Source organism: Glycine soja, chromosome 12 (genome assembly GCF_004193775.1).
Source record: "Glycine soja cultivar W05 chromosome 12, ASM419377v2, whole genome shotgun sequence".
NCBI classification, from domain to species: domain Eukaryota; kingdom Viridiplantae; phylum Streptophyta; class Magnoliopsida; order Fabales; family Fabaceae; genus Glycine; species Glycine soja.
The window spans coordinates 6,674,244-6,692,054 of NC_041013.1; the positions used below are offsets into that span (position 1 = coordinate 6,674,244).

Here is a 17,811-nt window from a genome sequence, read left to right on the forward strand (position 1 = left end):
TATCATATCATTATTTTTTTTATACAGATAAAACTTACGTAGTATTACATGATTATTATTATAAAATAAAAAAAAATATATAAACACAACACAAGAGGTTTTAGCAACCCATGGCTAATTTTTATTCCAAAAATATTTTTAATTAATAGTAATTTGTCACTTTCTATTGAGTGGTAATCTTCAATACTAATTTTTATTGCATGAGTTGTTAAAAATTTAATTTTAATTAAAAATAATGTTAAAACTAACTAAACTATTATTGCTCCTAAATTTTGTTTATTTTGTGATTAAAAATTAAGACAATCTTTCTTAATATGTGAGACTAATTTCATAGGACAGATTCTGCTTGTCATAGGACCGATTTCACTCCACCACCTCCTTATTTATTGGTTACTCCTTAATGTCGGTTTGGCTTTGCCATCGGGCAAAAGAAAATTCCCACCAATTATAAAATGTAATGCTGATTTTAAGGCATACTATGCAATAACCAAATTTAAAAACTAGTAATATTGTACTGTACCACTCTTAAATAGAGATACGCACCTTATTATTGTTAATTCAATTGAAGTTACTGACACAAGTAATCATTGATGTTACGTTCGAACTCGAAAATTTCGCTGTAAATTTTCTTACAAGTATTTATCTTAAGCCTTTAATGCGCTCACCTCAATTCATTTCTACAAACGGCGTATTTATCCATAAAAACAAAATAGGAGCAAGAAAAAAATTAGATTCTAATTTTAAAATTAATTTTTTTAAAAAAGATAATTATTTTCTCTTGATATTTTCCTTATTTTTTCACCACACTCTACCCAGAAAGGGAGTGCACGATATTCAGTAATCACCCACTCTCACTCATTCGTAAAGTTTTTTCTGGATTCTACTCATTTGTATTTGTATAGTTTACTACCAACTGCAAATAAAAAAAAGAAAAAGATGACGACCTTTCTTCCATTCGAAACTGTTACCTTCGCTGCAATACCAGCAATAGTACGTTGCCTCTCCCCGCTCACGCCAACAACACTTCGTAATACCAAACAAACATTCCCTTCAATTTCTCTTTCTCTCTCAAAAAATGTCTCCTCGCGGTGGCTCCAAGCAGCAACCAGATTCACGCCGTCAAGCGCCACCGTCCGCGGCGGCGGCGGTGCCTTCTCCTCCCGGAAGAGGACGCGGCCGTGGACGCGGAGAATCCTCCGTTCCCGCGCCTTCTCTGGTGAATGCACCATCTGCTCCTCCTCCGGCTTCCACCATCGGCGTTCCGTCCGGCGCCGCGCCTTTTCGTGCTGCGTTGCCACCTCCGGCGGTGGAATCTCTCACTTCCGCGGTCGAAAAGCAACTTACAATGCAACCTTCGGCGCCGTCGTCGTCGAAGGCGGTGAGGTTCAAGGAACGGCCAGGGTTCGGTCTTGCTGGGGAGAAAATCAAAGTTCGAGCGAATCATTTTCAAGTCCAAGTCGCCGAACAAGATCTATTTCATTATGACGTTCGTAAACTAAACCTAACTCATGCATTTTATTCTTAACGATTTCATCGTTTTATTGTTTTTAGTTTGTTCTGTTTTGATTTTCTGGTTAAACGTTAGTGTTGTTTGTTTGATTTTTTACGTGTGCGATTGAGAAGAAACACCTAGATAATGGTTCTGAGAGAGTGTTTATTGTATGATTAGGTCTCTATCAATCCGGAGATTACTTCGAAGAAGGTTTCTAGAGATGTTATGACTTTGCTTGTGCAAGCGCATCGTGAAAAGATTCTCGGAAATCGCATACCAGCCTACGATGGGGGAAAGAGTCTTTTCACCGCTGGATCCTTGCCCTTCGAATCTAAGGATTTTGTGATCGTGCTAAAAGACGACGATGAACCAGGCTCGTCGTCTTCTTCCTCTCCTACTAGGTGCTTTTTTTTAAAGCGTGTCTTTGATATTTTTGTCCTCGTCATTATTATTATTATTATTATTATTATTTGATCAATCGCTGGTTATTTTTTGTTTCTCTTAGGAAAAAACGTGAACGCGAGTATAGAGTCACCATCAGGCTTGCTTCCAGAACTGACATTCACCACCTCAGTCAGTTTCTCAGGCGCCGTCAGTTGGATTGTCCTTATGAGACTATCCAGGCTCTTGATGTTGTTCTGCGTGCTACACCGTCTGAAAGGTAGGGTATATGCTATTTTTAATATTATTGATGCTTGTTGTTTGGTTGGTTTGATTTTGATTTGTTGTTTTCTGTGTCTTACTGACTTTTTTTTCTTTCTTTTTTTTTTTGTAAAATGTAGGTTCGTTGTTGTGGGAAGATCGTTCTTCTCACCTTCTTTGGGGAAACCTGGATCGCTTGGTAGCGGAACGGAGTACTGGAGGGGCTATTACCAGAGCCTTCGCCCAACTCAGATGGGCCTGTCTCTTAACATTAGTTGGTTTTACTTCTCTTATTGTTAATTGTTGTTTGTTAATACATCTTTGAGTACCTTGAATAATGCTGTCTTTGTCAACTGATTATACTTGTGTTGCAGATGTGTCGGCGAGGGCTTTTTATGAGCCTATTCCTGTGATTGATTTCATTGAAAGTCATTTTAGGGCCAATCCTTCCAGGCCTTTGCCTGATCAGGATCGAATCAAGGTATTTGTGTTAGATTTTATGTTGTTGATTGTTCATATTTAGGATACATTTTGCTTATGCATGCCTGCTAATTAGTTCTGTGAAAATGAACAAGGGTTGGTTGGATAAGTAAATGAGCGAACTAGCTTTTCTATCTTTCAGCTTAAGAGAGTACTGAGAGGAGTGAAGGTAGAAGTGACTCATGGAAAGAATCTTAGACGTTACAAGATCACTGGAGTCACAAAAGAACAACTCAGAAAGTTAATGTGAGCAAGTTATGCTATTGCTTCCATTTTAATTGTTGTTTTTCCTATTTAGATTCTCAAGGTGGAGGAAAAAACATTCACATGGGAGTAAAATGAATAGTGTTTTTTTTCTCTGGTCTGAAATTGAATTGTCGCCCTTCTTTCCTTTATCATAAATTAATTAGTTCATTTCTATATGGCAAAAAGTCTTCTCTGTTATTATACTTGATACTTGATTGCATGTAAAATGCACAGGCTCGTAATTTGATTAATCTATTTATTGGATGTGTTATTGTTTGGTATCTTTCAGGTTTACTCTTGATGACAATAGAACAAAAAGCTCAGTTGTTCAATATTTTCATGAGAAATACAATATTGTGTTGAAGCATACGCTTCTTCCTGCTCTTCAAGCTGGTAGTGACATTAAACCAATTTTTCTGCCTATGGAGGTTTATCTCTGCCCCACTCTTGCTATTTATATTTATGATAAACATCAACTAGTTATTTTTGCCTAAGCCCTGATTACGACTCGTTGTTTTCTATTGTAGCTTTGTCAAATTGTGGCTGGACAAAGATATACAAAGAGATTGAATGAGGAGCAAGTAACTAATCTTTTAAGGGCATCTTGTCAGCGTCCTCGTGATAGAGAAAACTCTATCAGACAGGTACCTTTTGTAAAGTAGTATTAATGCACGAATGTATGTTGTGTATTTGTCTTGAGACTAACATTTTGCTATTTGACAGGTGGTGAGGCAAAGTAATTTCAGCACAGACAAATTTGTGAGTCACTTTGGAATTCAAGTGAGGGAGGATCCAGCATTGCTTGATGCTCGAGTTCTTCCTGCACCAATGGTATACATATGATTTTCCTTGACATAATTTGACAAGTTTTATTTTATAACATCTAATTTTTTTTTGTTACTGCAGCTAAAATATCATGACACAGGTAGAGAATCAAGTGTTGAACCCAAAATGGGCCAATGGAATATGATTGATAAGGTGAATCTTTGAATGTACTTTTTTGTGTTGATAGAAACTAAACAAATGTTTTAAAAATACTGCTGTGGCCTCTTTGAATGACTTAGGCTATTGAAGAGTATGATTTTTCTTAGATAAATGATACTTGTGTGTTCTTTTTATGAAACTAAGTAATCTAATAATGATTTTTATGTGGCATTCAGGTTCATTCTTAAAATATATGTTAAAAGTTATTTTATCTTTGTTTAAGTTGTCAATGTTCTAGTGAAGGGATCTGTCATATTTATGTTAGATATGGGTAGTGTGCTATATAATGTAGTGAATATAGGAAATTATAATTTATTTTCAATTACAGTATTGTAAATCACTTAGTTTTATTATATAATAATTTGTTTACAGCAGAACAAAGATTTAGTCCCTTGTTATATTTTGTAGAAAATGTTTAATGCTGGTGTTGTGGAACATTGGACTTGCCTCAACTTTTCTGGAAAAATAAACAGAGAGTTTCCAAGTGCATTTTGTCATAAGTTGGCCAGAATGTGTAGTAACAAGGGCATGGTATGATGCTAGCTTGTGTCATTTGTTAGTGTGGTTATCTTATGGCTGCATTGTTGAGAAATTTCTTTCTGTTTGGAATTTATACCAGCGTTTTAATTCAAAGCCTTTACTGCCCATAACATCTGCTCAAAGTAGTCAAATAGAGAGTGCTCTTGTAAATTTGCATAAGCAGTCTATTACAAGACTAGCAAACCAAGGAAGACTCCAATTGTTGATCATAATTTTGCCAGATTTCGAGGGGTCCTATGGTAAGTGTCTTCTATGTTCAAACTGAACACTCTAATTTGATTTTATCATGTTAAATTGTTCTTGTTTTGGCAGAAAAAATAAAGCGTATTTGTGAAACTGAGCTAGGAATAGTGTCTCAGTGTTGTCAGCCGAGGCATGTTTGCCAGATGAAGCCACAATATCTTGAAAATGTGGCCCTCAAGATAAATGTGAAGGTTGAAGTTATCCAATAATAACTCTTTGTAAACTTTTTGGTTGCTTTTTGAAGTTAGCCAATAAATAACTCTTTGTTTCAGTAATTTTTTTGGTTTCTTTTAAATATTAAACCTGTCAATGTTTATATAGGTTGGTGGCAGTAACACAGTATTGAATGATGCAATTGCTAGAATAATTCCTCGTGTGTCTGACAGACCTACATTAATCTTGGGTGCGGATGTAACACATCCACAGCCAGGGGAAGATTCTAGTCCTTCTATTGCTGCAGTAACTTCTCTTTCCAGCCCTATTTGCAGTTTTTTTTATTGGGTGCCATTTTTATTCTGTTTAATTGTTGAATGTTGGTATAGGTAGTTGCATCTATGGATTGGCCTTATGTAACAAGGTACAGAGGAGTTGTTTCTGCTCAGACTCACCGTGAAGAAATCATCCAAGATCTTTATAATACATGTGAAGATCCTGTGAAGGGGAAGGTGCATTCGGGAATTATCAGGTCCTGGGGACAGGGGATTGATGTTGTATTGCCACTTGTAATAGAGGAATCCAATTGATTTTCTTGCCTCTTTTTCAGGGAGTTACTTCGCGCTTTCCGTTTGTCTACTAATCAGAAGCCAGAGAGGATTATATTCTACAGGTTGGATTTTTTTTAAACTTAAATTTATATATTTTTCTTTTTATTTACATATTTAATATAATAATTGTTTTTCAATTTCAATTTGTGCTCAACAGGGATGGAGTAAGTGAGGGCCAATTCAGCCAGGTTTTGCTGTACGAGATGGATGCAATACGGCGGGTATGAAAAACTGCTTTACTGCTCTTCTTGTTCATGATATATTTTCCATCTTCACGAATGTTGTGTGTTTTATGTTTTCTTGTTTCAGGCTTGTGCTTCACTACAAGAAGGCTATTTACCCCGTGTTACTTTTGTGGTGGTCCAAAAACGACACCACACAAGGTTATTTCCTGTAGATCATGGAAGTCATGATCAGACAAATAAAAGTGGAAATATAATGCCAGGTTTTTCATCTCTTGTATTTGTATTTGGCGGTATTGCATTTCACACGTCCACCCCTCTCTCCTCCTTAAATTTATTGATTTAGTGTACTTTATTGTTAAAGGGACTGTCGTAGACACACACATATGCCACCCTCGGGAGTTTGATTTTTACCTCAACAGTCATGCTGGAATGCAAGTAATACAGTACTCTAAGATGGATTAACTTCATTATGCTATTTTATTGTTCCAAGGGCATTTGACAGGTTCTCTATTTTGACTGTACTATTTTTTTTTTCAGGGAACTAGTCGACCAACACATTATCATGTGCTGTTCGATGAAAACAACTTCACTGCTGACGGGTTGCAAATGTTTACTAATAATTTGTGTTATACGTAATTCTCCTTCCACACTGCTGTTTTTTGCTATTATTATTACTCTACTACTATTATCAATCTCTAGAAATATGTATTTTAATTTTTCAGGTATGCAAGGTGTACTCGATCAGTCTCAATAGGTTTGACACTTAACATTTTTTTATTCCACATATATCTTGATTATACATTTCATCCGGAGTTGATTTTGTTTGCAGTTCCACCTGTGTATTATGCACATTTGGCTGCCTTCAGGGCTCGCTGTTACATTGAAGTTGCAACATCAGATTCTGGTTCTGCAAGTGGAGGCCGGGCTGCTAACTGTGAGGTTAGATTGCCTTCGGTTAAGGAAAATGTGAAAGATGTGATGTTTTTCTGTTAAGCCTGTGAGATGCTTTTGTGAAGATGGGGGGATATTGATATGAGGTTATGTATGATTTTGGGCTTTATAGAGCTACTTTATAAACATTTTGCTATCTTTTTTTTTTTTTTTTAATTTGTTGCTGCTACATTCAAAGTTCAGTTAATATACAAAGTTCAGTTAGCTTTCGGTTCGAATATATCTTGGCCTCATTCCTAGCATCAGTAGAGTTGTAGCTCTCACCTGAATACTTGAATGGTTTTGTTGAGACACAATTGGAGCAATTTTTGCAGCCTGGATTATGGATGTGGATTTAGTCTTAATATAGTGATGCATTTGAAGTTTCAGATAGTTCACAATTATCCTTTATTTGTATGAGAAATCTAAGCATGCTAAACTTTCTGCTTAACTATGATCTCTCTAGTTACGAAGCATTCAAATTGTCGGTAAATTTTAATCATATAATTGATGTAAAATTATTGAATGAATTTGATATTACTCATGTATTAAAATGGAAAGCTCGTAATTTGTGATTGACTGCAACTCACAACCCAAATGCTATTTTAAAAATTTCCTATTTGCTCTTCAACTTTGCCACCCACAACGCCCTGTTTACCACTTGTTCCATACCATTCTTCGCTAAAATGTTTTAAGTTGTAAAATATTGTGGTCAACTTTTTACGATTCAATTGAGGGATTACTTAGAAATAGCGTTTGGAGCTTATACGGCGCCCAACTTGTTTGGCTATCTAATTGGCAATTGGAACATGGTGAAATTACAAGACGAATAGCGTATAAATTTCATAGATTATTGACACCAATCGACACCACTTTCTTAAGACTTCCAAGATTTTTAGTTTGTTTATGTTTTCTTTGGTGGTGGCTTTACTGTGGGGGCTGATACTAAATATCCTGTTGTGAACATTCTAATGTGTTCAATGTAAATGTAAATATTAGCTTTGTTCACTAAATTGAGAAGTGAGTTTGATTTTGTGACTTGTGAGGCCATTTATAATGGTGGTGATAATTGATAACTGGTGCAGTTATCCAATTTCAATAGTTTCACGTAAATTTACGTTGCAATTGAAAGTCTAATAGATTAACAGAGTAAAAAGACAAAGAGCCGACTATTTTTTTAATTTAGAATGGATATTAAAAGAGGCTTCAAAAGGTTTTTTTGAAAGTTAGCATCAGTTCCACTGGATTAAGTGCATGTTTGCATTTCAGCTCAAATTCAAATTACAGTGTACAAATTTTGAAGTAAATTTAATAGTCCACAAATTAAGTTTTGCAAAAGGAACAGTCTGAATGTTTTTGTAAATTTCATATTGCTTTAATTGTTTGTTTGTAACTGAAAAACAAACATGCAAGGTTGTCGTGAAACCTGATTAGGCTGCAGTAGATTCTAGATTCGTAAGGAGGTTGCGCAAAAATATATTCAGTGAAATGATGAAATTTGGTTAATTTTGGTGGGTCTTCTGATGCTAATGACCATTACTATCACTGTTCTGCCTAATCTTCATTTTCTTTATCAAATGGGAACTAAAGTTTCTGTTATTGTATCCATGTACTGATAGCTTTTCCTCATTTGATGCTTTTGTTACGAATGTCTCAGTTTCAGTTGCAGGACCAATAATGAGTAATTGAAGATCAAACTAAATCAATCAGTTCCATATATAGATGTATACAAACGCAAAAGGAAAATTTACTCAATACCAATTTAGATTCATTTTCAACCTTTTAAACAATTGAATAATGTACATAATACAAAGTATAACAATTTGCTCATGTCTCATACTTACAAAATATGTCATGATACATCATGTCTTGTCATTTGTCAACCCAAAAATGGTTACCAAATTAAAGCTTATTTCTTGGAAACTGTCACTTGTGTATCAATAATAACAAGACAAGTACTCCACGTTTCATGTCAACTTGTACGTGTTGGGAACAATTTGAAGCAACAAAGCCACCTGGAAAAAGCAAACAGATAAGATAAGATCATTGCTAAAGTGAAACAACTAATCTTTTATATTATTTAGGAGCAAGACTATTTACCATGTTTTGGACTTTTCCATATAAGAAATCTAAACCTTCAACTTCTAGTAGCAAAAGAACTCCCTACGCAAGGATATTGAAGTAATAAGCCTTTTAAGCTTTAAAACCTTCACACAAAATTTAAAAAAGAAGAGAAAAAAAGATACAAACAAGGTAAATACAGTGCAAAACACATGGTAGAAGAAATATTGAGATAGAACTAGTTAGATACCAGAAGGAAGAAACCATTCAAAGCAGCATGATTTTCTTCCAAGTTGTCATAGTTAAAAGGTGTAACAAAATGAGCAACCTTCAATCATAGTAAGTTATAAATTTCCGATGGTTGCCACATGAAAGTTGAAGCCACATAAAGTAACAAAGTCAGACCTTACCCCAAGCATGGACTCCTATAACAGGCATGCTTGCACCAACCAAATGGAGATCCTTCGAAGCTCTGTTGCTTGAGTTAAAGCTTTCTCCACAACCACAATGCATTGTACAGTAGGAGACTAAAATATTGCCAGCCTGAAATATGATCACCATTCAAAAAAAAAAGGAGAAAAAGAAAGAATTCAATTATTAATTGAACTACACTTTTGCTCATTGATACTGGAAAAGGGCACCTTCTATATAGCCTTATGACAAAAGGATTGATATCCTCCTAAGTTCAAGTATCCATCACTTTAATCCTTAACTTTGCAAAGCATAATTCACTTTATTCTTTTTTGGTGCAAAATGACAATGGACAATTAAGATAAAAAATGTTAAAATTAAAGACTTATTGCAACTATCAAGTGTCAAGGACTAAAGTGATGATTTTATGAAGTTAGTAAGGACTAAAGTGACTAATGTTTACAATCTTGGACTAAAATGGAGGATTATTCCTTAAAGTAAACTAGCTATCATAACATTAAGCTCAAAAATTCATTCCATACTTTGGTCTTAGTTACACTTTGTAATTCTTAGTGGGTTTGCCTTGCCATTGAAGGAAGACTGGAAGAGTATGGCTTTAATTCCTTTGCACAAACCTAAATCTGTTGGTATTTATCATCAACAGTTAACATATTGTGTTGTACAGTTCACCGATAAGGATAAAAAAATTGGCTAGCTCTGTAATAAAGGGAGTATTAAATTACTGACCAGTAACAAATAGCCAAAGTGAGTTGGAAGAGATTTTGGAAAGGACTAGCATGGCTGAGTTTCAGAAGATTATGCTCCCACTTTTTCAACGATGGCTTGCTACCTTAATAGTTCTCTTTATCAGTTAGTTTCTTCTATACTGGTTCTGTTTGCTGTTATTTTGACACTATTTTTGAATTTTTGGCTAGATAGATTAAATGCTTCTATAATGTGATTGATTGTTGCATCTTTGTCAGACTGAGCTTACAGAATCAGCCGAATCATGCCTTGCAATATAGTTATGTTGCTAATGTCCCTATAGAGAACATGAGTGAGCTTCTATTCATGTCTTTATAGTATTCAACAATTAAGTTGGTAAAATAGAAAAGAAAACAAACACCTCCTTCTTTAAAGCAAGTTGGATAAAAGCATCGAGTGCAAAGAAGCATATCGTTGCAGGAAACTACCTTGAACTCCAAGAATTTGCAGAAGCCATAATTCAAAACAAAATTACATAGAAAGAAACAATAAATTATATTTAAAAGCTCCTTAGGGTATATCCACCCTCCATTTAATTTAGAAGTACATCACAATAAAATTCAGTACAACCTACACCCTTATGCACTTCAAAACAAGCTGGAGCCATTTAAGTATGAGTACCAACCAGAACACTAGATAGGTGTTGATAAGCATGCTCATATTGATAAAGGTGTAAGCTGGACTTTGTTGATAACCAAAATAGCATCTGTCTTCCAGAAGTGAGGCCTAAAATAAATTTTAAAAGAAATATTTTATTTTAAATGAAAAATTACATATTAGATTTTTTTGTCGACATATAAAATCTTTTTTTCCTGATAAATGTGACTTTTTTATTTTATAAAAACTAAAAGTAATTTTTTTTAGCCTGATATCTTTGGACCGAATCGAATCCCTTGTCATGAGAGACGAAACAGTAGTTTGTGCACATATGTTGTTATATTGTATGAAAATATTGATTCATTTCATACAATATAACAACAAATAATGTTTAGCGTCCTCCGGCAAGTGATTTGGTTACAACACGGGTCTAACTTACACCTTCATTAAGTGAAAGTCACACAAGGCGTGGAGGATAGAAAGGAGGTGAAGCAAATAACAAATGAAGGTCACGAGGTAGATGATGAAGGAAGAAAAGGTGAGGGAAGTATCTCAATGCAAGAAATATGGTGGAGCAAGACAAGTCCAATTAGAGTGACAAACATGTGCCTTGCGACTTGCGAGACCAAGACGGTGGTAATGTTAATTTCCTCATGGAAAAGGGACGTGAAAATTTTATATTAATGAGAGAGGTTGTTAACCGTGTAGGAGTTCTTGAAGAGAGATAATTTGATAGTGTAAACGGGTGGGGCTGTATAAATAGCTTCATATGTACTATGCCTCTTTCCAATCTTTCAGCTCATGCATATTTTATGCAAGTTGGAATAATAAGTTTTGCTTATAAAATAAAATGAATGATCATTCAAATATAAAAGTTAATGAACATAAATCTTAAAACCAACTTTGTAAGGGCAACTGACAAGGGTAGAGCACATGGAGAATCAACATTTAAAAAAGACTTTCTATGAAGGTATGGCTAAGTTATCTTATCATCGATCTTGATTCTTGAGTTTTTACTTTGTAGTTAGTACATATCTATATGATGACAATGAAGAAGTGGTAGTGAATGTGACTAATTATTTTATTTCTCAATTTGAAATGTCCGTGGTGTGGTTCAATGGCGAATTGGTCTTGTAGACGTTTACTAATTTTGGACCACAGAAACCATATCCTAATTTCGAGTTTTTTTTTTTATTAACATCTAATATTTCATAAGATGCGTTGAACCCTGATATTCACCGAAGCTTATTTATAAGAATTCATCTGGTTCAAGAGTTTGTTTGTTTTTTTTTTTTATCAACTAATGTTTGTTAGTTTTTATCCGGTGGTTCAAGAGTTTAGAGTTGTGAGATTAGATGAATGTGATTTCCATGAATTTGTTTGCCTTAAAATTTTTGTCTCTAACCCTGGTGAGTAGAGTTCACAGTATAAGAATACTTTATTGGTTTACTTCATTTTTAATAAGCTTTAGTTTTTTATATGTCAATGCATATTTTTTGTTTGAAGCAGGAACAACAGAATGTTTTTGAAATATAATTTATCATTTTGTTCCCGATTAAGGGAGATTTGAAGATGAAAACTCCAAAAATGAGGTATAACTTGTATCTTCGTTTCAAATTTCAATCAATAATCATGTTAATTTACAATGCTACAAAAATACAAAATCCCCGAGAGGCAAAATGAGTGACTTACATAAACACATGAAGCTAAAACAGACAACCCTATACTGTGTAGGAAAAAAAAACACAAGCAACAATCCAAGTAGTAACGTGTGGTCTTGCACAATGCCGCAATTATATAGCGGCAAGAGAATATACATAGCAAAAAAGAATATCAGTTCCAATTCCACATGCTACAAAATTAAAGTTATGTGCATGAAGAGAGCAAGGAACAGTGTATTTATCAACATGTGAAGCCCAGCACGTAAAGAAGAGCTGCCACTTAGCTCTCCCGCGTCCACAAACTCACTTCTGCCCCTACCAGCTGATGCAGATACATTAACCGGCAATGAACCTATATTAATGAATTTAAATTGAAAAACATATTAGAATATGATGTAGCCTAAAACACATACAATGTAACACAACCTTAAAGAAGCAGCGCTGACCCAATGGTGAACAAGACCTAAAACAAAATTTGAAAGATACTTGTTTACTTTAAATGAGAGAGCTATATATGTTGGGCCATTTTGTGAATATATGTGGTTTTTTTAACTTCATAAAAATTTAACAAATAGTTTTTTGTTGGTGGGATTAAAGTTTTGAGCTTTAATAGCCTTATCCTTGGACCTGCTCTGTAAAGAAGCCTTATTTCATAAGTACAAGGAATCCTTATTTACACGTTATTCTCTATGTCCCTTCAGTGTAGTGTAGGTGATACTCACAATCATAGTTAGCCCATCCAATGCGTTGACCAGCAAGATCGTAGACAAAAATTTTGTCTTTTAATACGAGGTCTGCCACAAAAGAGTGCAATGTTGTCAGTATCAAAATCTTGAAGAAAAACATAACATGATAGTTACCCGATAACAATAATTTACAAACAAGAATATTTTTTAATTGATATTCTGTCAGATTAAGAATATATAGTTATTAGTTCTAATGTTTAAGCCTCAATAGCAGCAAGAATGTAAGGACAATAATTTGATTCCATACTATTGTGGGTTTATATAAAGCATTAATCAATATAAGGATTTTCTTATCCAACAATTGTTATTTGAACTTCAATCACATGAAAAACTTGTTTTATGTATCCTTATGATATATCAGTATAAAACAGCACGGACATAGGACTAAAGTTTCCAAACTAGCATTATACCTCCTAGAATAGTTATACTTTGCCCCGGAATTCTCTGAAAGCCAATACACCACACTGATCCCTCGCCCTGCAACACACGGGATAATATCTTTTATGAGTTAGATAACATGCACCATAGACAATTAGAGAAAGTATAATAGTAAGTCTCATGAACAATAAAGGAAGATATTTTGTCAAAGCAGCAGCCAAAACTGTCCAGAGTAAATAACCACAGAGTAGCTCTGGGATGTGTCCTAACTCCTAAACTTTCCCAATGATAAAAGTTCAATTTTAAAATGAGAATTAGAAGAGATGCAGCGTTTTCCTCCCCACACCCACCCTTACCCAGAAGGGAGCCGGCAAGGCATTAAAAATGATAAGATTTAAACAAATATAACAAAACTACAAAAGGAACTTCCACGGTAGTTGCTACTGCAGGATAATTTTGCTAGACCACAACAAATTATTGGATATTTAGATCTATCAATATCTTTGCAGATCATGTAATCCAGACATTAATCCTTTGAAAATTGAATAAAAGGAAATTAAAGCTTGAATACTTACAATATAATTCTGCTGCATAAGGTAATCCTGTGGTCTTAAAACCAGAGATGCACCACCAGCGAAGTTCAGACTTACTTGTGGAAAAATGTCAACATTGCTAAACACAGAATAGCCAGAAAGAGATAGACAAAGAGTGTCAAAACCTTCAATTTTTAGCATCCAAACATGAATAGAAGAATGTTGGAAATCAACAAAATGTCTATGAACAGTTCAACCTAACCTGGAGGTGGTTATTAAGTAACACTGATTTCCTCTGGAAAGAACACTGCGTACAGATTGTGGAACAAGAGCTGTAATCTGCATCAACAATAATTTTGCTGTTAATTATTGACAAATTTCCTAAAAAGAAAAAATAATGTCACTATTGCTAATCACACATGAAGAATCAAAGAATTATCTATTATTGATCAATTGGATGAAAAGAAATTACCTAACAGAACTCACCGCATTGACAAAGGGATTGTAAGCCTCTTCTGCAAGGTATGCCAAAGTTGTTCCAGAATCAACAATGGTACCTCTGTTGTTTGATGTAGCAAAAACTGCAGGGGCAATTGGCACAATTTGGCCATTAACAGAGATGCTCTGCAGATTTAAATTGTAATGTGGCCTGAAATATTTGCCAAGGAAGCAATTAGTCTAACCATTGTTCACAAAGAATATTCTTTCAAAGCCATTTCAATACAAATAATTTTAGTAATATATTTGGATTTTAAAATTCTTATTCAACCATGCAATATTTAAGTAAGCAATAATGAATGCAAATTTTTGGCAAAAATAAAAAATCAGTAACCATGATAGAGTTCTAAAATCCAAAATCGTGCCCGAATCACTATTTATCTATAAATTCCTAGTGAAAAAAAAAAAAAAGCACTTCACGTACCAAATGACACTTATTAAGAACTATGCACCCACAGTGGAACGAAGGTTGGCTAAGACACTTAGTTGTCAAGCTATTCAAGGCTTAAAATCTATAAAATAAGTTTTGCTAACTTGAGGTAAAGATCACGCTTTATACAAATAGAAATGAATTGAAGAGTATCAAAAGCTTAAACAAGAAGTAAATGACTCTGATTCGAGATGGAACATGCTCTCTTTCTGGCTATTGATGACTAATTTCAATGGCTTTGACGCTTAACCATTTGCACAATATAAAATAAATAGAACCACTTCATCAACCAGTAATCCCTAAATGAAAATTCTTTGACCTTACACAAGGCACCTTTCCAGGAGCAGGCACCCAAGTACATTGCAAATATTGAAAACACTCCATCCATTCCATAGTTCTATAGATGTTAATTGGTACAGTGACAAACCATCAAAGTGCCAAATAATCTTCAGGTGAACATTTTCACAATCATATTCCTAACTGGTGTGCTAGATATTATAAATTGATTTTATTTATTTGACTTATTAGGTTCCTAAGAACTAAGACAGGAAGCACCATCAACTTATGAGCTTGCTTTTTCCATCTCATACAAAAGATCAACAGAAGTCAACACTTGACCAAAATTTTTTATCTTCAAGTCAAATAGATAATCTAAAGGATAAATATCATATTAAAATTTCATTAAATCCATCAAGGAGCACTACATTTACCAAAGAATTCAGCCGATGAGCAGCATGTATATAGCACATGAGAAAACCACAAATAAATAATCGATATAAAGAAATTGAAATGTAGCATACTCTAACAAATGAACGTACTGTGATTGAACAAGTGGACTATAAACTATGTTTGGCTCCACAATTTCACCAAGAACCAATACGCCCCCACCACTATTATCTCCTTTCAGGCAATGGGAGAACACTCTTGGTGCTATTCCCTGCAACGAGAGTTGGGAAATGACAGACATGCCCTGTTGCCCAAATCCGAATATCCCATCAACTGCTCTCTCAGACTTTGTTAAGTCCCCAGTCTGCAGGATGCTACAACTGTTCCACAGCACAACATTATAAGGCAATGCTTTCCAAGTTTAAACTAACAAATACATGGGAATGCTATTTTGAACTATTTCAGACTCACGACACAACAACAACAACAAAAGTCTTATCCTACTTGATGAGGTCAGTTATTTCAAACTCATGATAGCTCACCCAAAAACTACAGATGCCGAAGAATTTGTTGTCAAGGTTCCCTCAAAAATACCAGCAAAATGCATCAAGTCTGAGACATAATAGCCTGATGTCCCACTACCATCTCCATACTGAAATGTGTAAGTGCACTGGTTGTTCTGACTGGAACAGCTTGCATCCGAGGTCTGTACTCCACTCCTGCACCTTCGGTCTGAACAAGAGATCAACGAAGATGTTGATGAACTCCGAGGATCAAAGTAATTGAGCTGAATCTGCAACCAAATCCAGCAATGGTGATACTCAATTAGTATTCACATATCCCAAAAGTACATTGATCAAATTGTCATAAAAACTGAGTACTGAATTAACTATAACTAACTAATTAATAGGGAGCAGGGAAATTAAATTTACTTGGAGCCCACTTGTCTGAGGACAACCGTTGCAGGACCCACAACTAACCCAGAGAACATCACTGCCAGTGTCAATCTGCACATAGAATTCCCTTGGAGGAGTACCCAATTTCACCTTTGTATAGTAAAGCCTGTGGAAGAAGCCAAAATTTTTAATATATATATATATATATATATATATTCCTTTTTCCAAATAAGAAATCATTGAATTGAGAGCACAAAACGTAAAGCAAAAGATTAGAATCAGAAGGAGAGAAATTCAAAAACCATACATTCTTCTACCATTATAAAGACAACTAGCATTCAAAATTTATATCAAAAACATAAAGAAAAAACTCAGAATTGAGAGCCACACATGACTAATATAAGAAATTTAATGACAACCATGAGAGAAATTGACCCAAAAAAGCAAAATTTAGAAAAGGAGGTGATAGAATTACCCGACTTGTGAGGGATCGAAGGTGCCTTTGACAGGGAAATCTACAACGTAGTTAGTAGACTGCAACATTCTACGATGTCTGAGGCTGTCCCTCGCTCTGAGCTCACTCAATTCCACCCCATCATTCGAAGGGAACGCTCTTTCCAGCGTCAGAGTCACCGGCGACCCGCCAACCGCCGACAGAACCACGGCGGCGAAGAAAAAAGCGGCGGCCACCGTTTCCATTTTTGTGTCGGTTGGAAAGAGTGGAAGAAGAAGAAGGGAAAGTGAAGCGGAATAGAGACAGTGACACTGACACTAATGGAATATGAGAACAAAAAACAACGCGGCGCAGAAATTGGTGGTGCTGTTGTTGCTGTACTTCATGATCGTGATTCTAGAGAGAGAGACAAAGAGAGAGAAAGTGTGTTGTGTTCTAACCTCAACGAACCTGATAGTTGCAGCTGGTTGCAAGTTTCGTTCACATGTACAATAATAATGGATTACGTAAACTTACTACTATTTATTGTAGACAAGTATAAACATTTACTGCAGCGCCTCATACATCTTTTATAGTAGTACTTTAGGTTCGTTCGAGCATTAAAACAAAATGTACTTTCGGAATATTATTATTATTATTTCATGAGAAAAAGGTTATTCATGGACAATATAAAAAGTTTTTCATCATCTAGTTACAATCATTCATATATTATTATTGATTTTTATAATAATTATTTTAAAAATTATATTAATAATTATTTATGATTAAATAATAATATAAAATATTTTATATTATCAGTAATGATTAAATTCTCATGTTATTACATATTTATTATTTTTAATTAGTTTTTTCAGTAGGTCTTAGCAACTAACAATATCTTGCAAAAGTACAACCGTATGAGTAAAATTATATTTTACTATCAAATACATAAATCAACTCACCTAGAATTATTTTAATTTAATTAATGATTTTGAAGTCAAGTTATAGGTATGTGTGGTTTTAAATAGCAGAAAGAAGAATTTTGTGAATTTTTTCAGTCCAATAATACAAAAAAGTTAAGAAATTATTCAAATAATACAACCCAAAAGTTATTGACATAAATGATAAAAATCACTATTTAAGATGAGAAATCGATTCTCTCCAAATTGATTTCTCACCTTTAATTTTTTTTTTTATTTGTATGTTGTGAAATTGATTCTTTGGAAACCG

General features: G+C 34.5%; 3 protein-coding genes across 13 annotated transcripts; 1 reads left to right on the forward strand and 2 right to left on the reverse strand.

The window, feature by feature from the left end:
• Positions 1–777: 777 nt before the first annotated feature.
• LOC114379199 (protein argonaute 5-like) lies at positions 778–6,747 on the forward strand. Its single transcript, XM_028337801.1, has 22 exons — positions 778–1,486; positions 1,670–1,893; positions 1,998–2,153; positions 2,275–2,408; positions 2,509–2,615; positions 2,757–2,860; positions 3,150–3,288; positions 3,388–3,504; positions 3,584–3,691; positions 3,767–3,838; positions 4,253–4,375; positions 4,464–4,623; positions 4,697–4,818; positions 4,949–5,086; positions 5,170–5,312; positions 5,391–5,453; positions 5,549–5,612; positions 5,701–5,836; positions 5,938–6,011; positions 6,114–6,208; positions 6,299–6,330; positions 6,406–6,747. The coding sequence occupies exons 1-22, from the start codon at positions 1,076–1,078 to the stop codon at positions 6,567–6,569; spliced, it is 2,886 nt and encodes a 961-aa protein (XP_028193602.1). The 5' UTR covers positions 778–1,075; the 3' UTR covers positions 6,570–6,747.
• A 1,505-nt stretch (positions 6,748–8,252) lies between these two features.
• LOC114379454 lies at positions 8,253–11,056 on the reverse strand. Of its 10 annotated transcripts, none has more exons than XM_028338117.1 (5): positions 10,314–11,054; positions 8,973–9,110; positions 8,818–8,895; positions 8,607–8,669; positions 8,253–8,521 (listed from the first exon to the last, which is right to left on the reverse strand). In XM_028338117.1, the coding sequence occupies exons 2-5, from the start codon at positions 9,078–9,080 to the stop codon at positions 8,474–8,476; spliced, it is 297 nt and encodes a 98-aa protein (XP_028193918.1). In that variant the 5' UTR covers positions 9,081–9,110; positions 10,314–11,054; the 3' UTR covers positions 8,253–8,473. The 10 variants fall into 10 exon arrangements, 4 of the variants coding, with proteins under 4 accessions (XP_028193918.1, XP_028193916.1, XP_028193914.1 ...); XM_028338115.1 differs by having other exon boundaries at positions 9,726–11,054; XM_028338113.1 differs by having other exon boundaries at positions 10,369–11,053.
• An 872-nt stretch (positions 11,057–11,928) lies between these two features.
• On the reverse strand, positions 11,929–17,113 carry LOC114380551 (aspartic proteinase-like protein 2). 2 transcript variants are annotated; one of them, XM_028339662.1, is made up of 10 exons: positions 16,624–17,113; positions 16,185–16,314; positions 15,795–16,045; positions 15,405–15,632; positions 14,145–14,307; positions 13,921–13,997; positions 13,701–13,797; positions 13,158–13,224; positions 12,724–12,795; positions 11,929–12,353 (listed from the first exon to the last, which is right to left on the reverse strand). In XM_028339662.1, exons 1-10 carry the CDS (start codon positions 16,845–16,847, stop codon positions 12,193–12,195), a joined length of 1,470 nt encoding a protein of 489 aa, XP_028195463.1. In that variant the 5' UTR covers positions 16,848–17,113; the 3' UTR covers positions 11,929–12,192. The 2 variants fall into 2 exon arrangements, with proteins under 2 accessions (XP_028195463.1, XP_028195462.1); XM_028339661.1 differs by having other exon boundaries at positions 15,387–15,632.
• Between the last annotated feature and the right edge of the window lie 698 nt (positions 17,114–17,811).